Below are 6,162 nucleotides of genomic sequence, written 5' to 3' on the forward strand. Positions count from 1 at the left end.
CGGCCTGCGGGAAGACCGGGGGTCTCGCCGCTTCTGCCCGCGGCGGCGAAGTAACTTTGACGCGAAGAACCGTTGCAACTTCCAGCCGCGCGTGTGCTTTCCTGTGAGGAAGGAAAGAAGCTAAACCACGACACTCTCCCTCGCAGCGTGTTTAATTGTCCCTCCCGGTCGTGCGGTGCTAGATGGTTTATAGCGCACTGTTAACAGTGAAATTGCAAAACCTCATCTTCTGCATGAGGGTACCTTAACTACTTTTAAGAACAAACCATAGTGCCTCCCTTAATTTTTCCCCCCAAAAAATTCACCCCCCAGTTGTTGCCAACTTGGGAAACTTTGCAACGGCAGAAACAATGTCTGAAGCTTCACCTGAGCATGTAAAAAAAAGGTCACGTTTCATCTAAGAGAAGCTAGGAAAACTCCTGAAGTGTGAAGATCTTGAGAAGACCATCTTTTTCTTTTTTTCTTTTTACTATCTTGCATGGGCATGTGCTTATTATTGGCAGACACAGTACAAGTGAGAGCGATAAGAAAAGGAATGTTTACGCCCAGGCTCTCTTAACTTGCCTGAACTGCTCCAGGACACTCAACGATGTGTCTTCATCGTTCTCAGTTGAAACCCCCTTCCAACTACCAACACTGCAACAAGCATAACATAAAGAGGACAAACTTTTGTCCCCCACTTGGCTTCTGTATTGTCTCTCCCTATACGTGCATTTCAGTATCACTTCTGTTCGAACTTGGTAGGCAACATTGGAAATCTGGCATGGCATGGGTGCTACCCCATCGTACGGCAGAAGATAGAATAAGCACCAACAGCTTCTCAGCTATGGAAATTATTCATAAAGGCTCAGTTTTTCTTCCTTTCTGTACAGTGGAATAATTCCCTGCTTTCTAGCACCATTCCAGAATAGTCACTGACTAATGTGCTTGAGTTTAGCAATGCCTTTCACCTCTTACGTTTTAAATAGTTCATGCAGAAAAAGCAGAATGGGAAAGTTAGAGGGATTGGGGGGTGGAGTGGGGAGTGATTGATTAGAAAGATAATCATCCAACTTTAACTTGCTTGAAAAGATAGCTAAAAAAGCTGACCTGAAATCTCTTACAGTTCTAGACTTGTCACAGTCACTGGCCACAGAGCTGAATGAACAATCCCAGAGCACCTTTTCTGTCCATGTGCTGTGTGCCACCCATTTTCTAGTCTCTTAATTTTGACCTTGACTTTTCAAGAATTGTTTATGTATGTTGTGTATTACTAGGACATTCAGGCACCTCTTGTGGCTTCCCACTGTAAACATCAACAGAACAAACTCACTGATTTATTAATCAATTAATTAGATACAATATATTTATGACTACCACAGGCCCACAGTAATTTGCTTTAACAAAGTGCTAGGCTGCAGTGAAAGACTAACTGATATGGTGTATCAGTCCTCCTTCATCAGGAGAATCCTCTTTCTTCTCAAGCAAAGATGGTAACAATTATTTAATGGAATGGCTAACGTTTCCGCTGAAATTTGAATTTGTAAATAGCTGGACTATTTGTTGTCTCTTTCTTCACCTTTAGTTTATGAGTTTTATCCTGGAAAAAAGAACAAGGAAAAAAAAATACTTGCTGGCATGTAAGAAGAACGAAAACAAAACAAAACAAAACAATCCACCCTACATAAATAAGAAAGTCCTTGTCTGGGACTGACAAGGCACTGATGAAAAACAGTCCCTTTCCACTGCTTTGGTGGGAATTATATTTCCATCTGCTCTTTCCACCTTTAGGTTGTCAGGCACAATCTGTTTTGTTCACAGACACCAGTGAATGGTGAGTCCCATTGAGACAAATAATTTTTTCAGTCATTGGGATTTTCAAGATCTTCTTGTAACCTACAGAAACGGTTCCTTGCCTCTGCTACTTGAAAGCATTAATTCAGTACTTGAGAGATGGCAACAGTATTTTAGAAAAGACTTGTAAGCACCATTTCAAAGTTGAGTCTTTGTCCTTGCTGACATGATAAGACTTGGACAAGCAGATATAATTTACTAGCCATGCCAAACTGGAATGTTTCACCTCCTTGCTTTTTTCCATACCAAAAGAGGATTACTTATTTTTAAGAGTTATCTGGAAAGGTCAGCATAAAATTAGAGTGAATAAACACATACACACAAAACTAGACCTAATGACCTTAACAAAACAGATCCAAAGAACTAAAGTAAATCCCTCACCAAAAGATCTTTACGTGTCTGGATTTTCTGTGCAACAACAAACATGGCCTTTTCTCTTTCAATGCGCTGCTTCAGGAGGTCATACTGATTCTTCCTTTGCTGGGCTAATTTCTGGAGAGAAAAGAAAAAAGAAGCTGTTTTAAGACAGAGAGGAACAAGACACTATTATATAACTGACCTATTCTGAGGCACTTTGACCTCACAAAGATTTTTTGCATTTTTAAATCATAATCATCTTCAAGAATCCTGCTTCAATTCTGTGGCTGGATTCCAAAGAACCATTTTAACATCTTGATTCTCATACTAGAGATTTTCTAGTTAGGACTTAATTCTTTGTTCTTGTTTTAATCTCCTAAATCCAAACGTAAAAAAACCCAAACCTCTTCTAACGTAGTTTAAATGCTGTGTAACCTTGTTCAGTAAGTGTATGGAATTTAATTTTTCTAAAACCTCTGAATTTCAATGTTGAGTGCAAGAGAACATTTAACTCCCTAATGAAAACCCAGTTTATCCAGATGAGAAAAAAAGAGAAAAAAAAAGAAAAAGACCAATCAGAGACCAATTCCTGAAGTGCTTAGAAACTGCAGAGGCCTCTCAAAATGCAACTTGTTTGGTCACGTTTACCTACTAAGAGCGGATGGCTTTCCCAGCACAAAAATGGTATTACTGCAGGTGTGATTTCAGTAATTAAATTAAGGAGAACAGATCCCAACATGCTTAAAATATGACTCAGACATTTAGAGGAGAAAACTTGTCAGTCTACAACTTGTCCAACTGCTTTACTGACAAGCCAAACTGAGAAAGCTGGCAAGAAGAAAGGGACCACAGAGTGTTTGTTATTTGACATCTGATTCAGAAAAAAACAGGTTAAAAATTTACCAATTGGCAATTTCAGACAACTTTGGTTTTACTTTACATATACCAACTGAAGCTTATAAGACTGCCCAAAGTATCTAAACTAATTAAGTGGTATTTAGAGTGTTAAAGTCGAGTGTAGCAACTTCTAGGACAGAAGTGCTGTGATTTTAAAACATCAGAATCAAAAGTGATTGTATAAGCAATTAATCCTGAAGAATCATGAACCATTTTAAATTAGGAAAGCCAGGAAGTGAGCCCATAGCTTAAATGTCATTAAGAAGAAAAGTAGGGAGACAAATCCTGAATCTCAAGCCACTTCAGGCTCAGAACCTAACTGAAAAGTACCATAAAATCAGAAACCTGACAATAGTTGGAATAAGCTTCTTCACATCCCTGTTCAGGGGTGCAAGGGTTTTTGGGGAGGCATGAGGGGAGACTTAACAGTGGATGCTGCAAAAATCACACTTAAAAGTGCAGCAATCTAGTGAAAAGATAGTCCCATAGGTGTATGTCATGTAATGGAAGACAAATATATAAATTTTGCCGAGGAAACTGCCTAATCAGATCTATACCGTTCTGTTCTGGCCCATACATCACAACTCTTGATTTATAATCCACAGTGGACTGGGATGCAACTGAACAAGTTCTCCATGTCAGTCCAGAGGAAGATTTGACTGTAGGCTCCTGGCACTTGATGGTTAAGTGACATGCACTACAGCCTTGTGTCACTAATAAAAATTTTAAGACAACAGAACAACTTTGTTCTCCTCCACAATGGTCCAGTGAATCCTCTATAGTGCTTATTATATAAAAGATGTAAAACATTACGAAAACTATAATACAAATAGTGGCAGTACCTTTAAGTGGGTAGGATCAGTAGCTCCTTTCAGTGTCTCTTTCTGCAATGTTGCAATGGTTGGTCGGTTGTACACTCTATCTACAAGCTCTGGAACAGTATCCAGATGAGTTGCAATATCAAACTTTTGAACTATAAATAAAAACAAATTTAGGAATAAACTCACATGGACTTCTTGGACCAATGCTCAACAAACCTTCCAAACATGTGGCTTAAGAACAGCCTGTGATGGAAGCCCCAGCAACACAGCTCCTGCAGAACTGAGGTCTTACCTAGTAATCAAAAGAGATTTCTAGAGCACCTGAATTATTATTCCTGGGAAAAAAAAGTAAATCTCCTTTTTATTATAACAGCGTAAAGAAGGCACCAGACTATTTTAAACAGCCTACAATAAAACATCACGAACAAGTTTTCTGATAAAACCTATTTCAATCTTACCTTCTTTTTTTGTATCAAAAAAGAACACATGCTTATTGGGATTCTTGCCCTCAGCATCCAGAAGATGGAGCTCTGACTTCAGCCTCTCGATTTTCTGCAGGAGAGAAAAGTTAATCTCTGTTTTGCCAAACACTCATAACAAGGTAAATGATGTCTCCCTGAAGTAAATTCCTATTTGTTTCTCAAGCATAGAAGCATCTGAACTCTTCCTTCCTTTTTAATCTTTGAAAATACATCTAGTCTATATTTCTGTCATGTCTTCATAACCTTCTCAAGTAGAGGTTAACAGTAATATCCAGTATTACCCAGCCAAAACATACAAATCAATTTTAAAAACAGTAAGTTACCTGTATGGCAGACAAAGTAGGCATGACTACCATGAGATCACTAGCAAAAGCATGAAGGAAAATTCCAAGCTGACTTTCTTTAATTTTTTATCTGCAGTCATGGTGCATGGATCAACATCACAGCATAAAACATTTTCAGAAGTAGGTCGTATTTCTGTTGATTGCCTGCCTACCATATTCAAACAAACCACTTCAGTAACAATAATTCTCAATTCTTTATAAATGAGAGGCAAGAGTATATGTTTAATGTCTGAAATTTACAACAGAAATTGCCATGTTTTGTAATAATGAGTAGTATAGTTTTTATTACTCGGTATACCTTTAGGTTCTATATACAGAGCTCCGCTAACGTTTCCATCTCTCTTTTCCAGTATTACACAGATCAGATTTGACTAAACATAAACACAATAGCCAACAACAAGAAAAACCACAATAAAAAGACCAATTCTGAGCAAACTGGAAAACACGAAAAATGTGAAATATTACCTTGGCTTCTGCCACTCTTTTCATTTCCACGTATTTAATATCCTGTGTCCTCATCAATTTCACCTGTTCAGGGGTCACTTCATCCTTTGGCTGCTTTATTATATGAGCTCCATCCTAAAACCAGACCGGACATAGCACTCACAGACAGATACCATTCCAGCTATAGTGTACTATGGGGCTAATAATAAAAGCAAAAGAACCTTTTTGTCCTTTGCCCCTGAAGAACAGAAAATGTTCTTCAAAGCCTTCCGTAGGCACCAACTCTGCTAAATTATTTACTAATTCATAAATCAAAAACAAAACAAGGTAGAAAAAAAAATTACATTACTCGGACCAACAGAGTGTAACCCTGCTTGAAGGAAATTTAGTTTCTCACCTGGAGCTCTGCACGGATCATTTTAAAGTAGAACTCATCAGGATTCTTGTCCAGAGCTTTCTTTTGAAGTGCTCTGAGGGCATTCTGTTTCTTGTGATAGTCACTGAGGAAAAAAAACAAACAAACAAAACAGAAGTTGTTCAGCAGTTTCTCCATGTTCACGCTCCCCGATGAGATGCTGAGTCCTTCAAAGTGATGCTCAGAGCTTTGAGACAGCAGACAAGGCTCCACATATAGAGCTGGACACCAACAAAAGACTTGGCTTTACAGTTTATTCCTTAACAAAGCTGGAAATTGATAGTGTCCAACAGTAAGACTTAGAGGATTAATGGAAACATGCTCACGCATTCTGCAAAGCTTACTGAGCTGCTAGATCTACAGGATGAGCCATTAAAGATGGAAGATAATAAGTTTTGCATTAATCACAAATAACGATTTTGTGAGGCCTTCACCCTCTGCGTTCCCTTTCCTCCCAACTCAACCCCAGTGATATTTAACTGTCCGCGCATGTTGCATTTGTTTCTACGAAAGCGCCTGCTAGATGAGACTAGCGAACACCGGCTCTTCCCGCAGGCTCTGGCCCCGCA

General features: G+C 38.8%; 1 protein-coding gene across 1 annotated transcript; it reads right to left on the reverse strand.

Annotated features, from left to right (window-relative positions):
- Positions 1 to 1,285: 1,285 nt before the first annotated feature.
- On the reverse strand, positions 1,286 to 5,678 carry UTP11L (UTP11-like, U3 small nucleolar ribonucleoprotein (yeast); the record flags this gene model as incomplete). The annotated part of the gene is made up of 6 exons (XM_010295655.1): positions 1,286 to 1,579; positions 2,215 to 2,325; positions 3,930 to 4,060; positions 4,367 to 4,460; positions 5,200 to 5,313; positions 5,576 to 5,678. Coding segments are annotated over 6 exons (637 nt in total), but the record flags the coding sequence as incomplete, so codon positions are not given.
- Positions 5,679 to 6,162: the final 484 nt, after the last annotated feature.

This window comes from Phaethon lepturus, unplaced genomic scaffold (assembly GCF_000687285.1).
Source record: "Phaethon lepturus isolate BGI_N335 unplaced genomic scaffold, ASM68728v1 C14031982, whole genome shotgun sequence".
NCBI lineage: Eukaryota > Metazoa > Chordata > Aves > Phaethontiformes > Phaethontidae > Phaethon > Phaethon lepturus.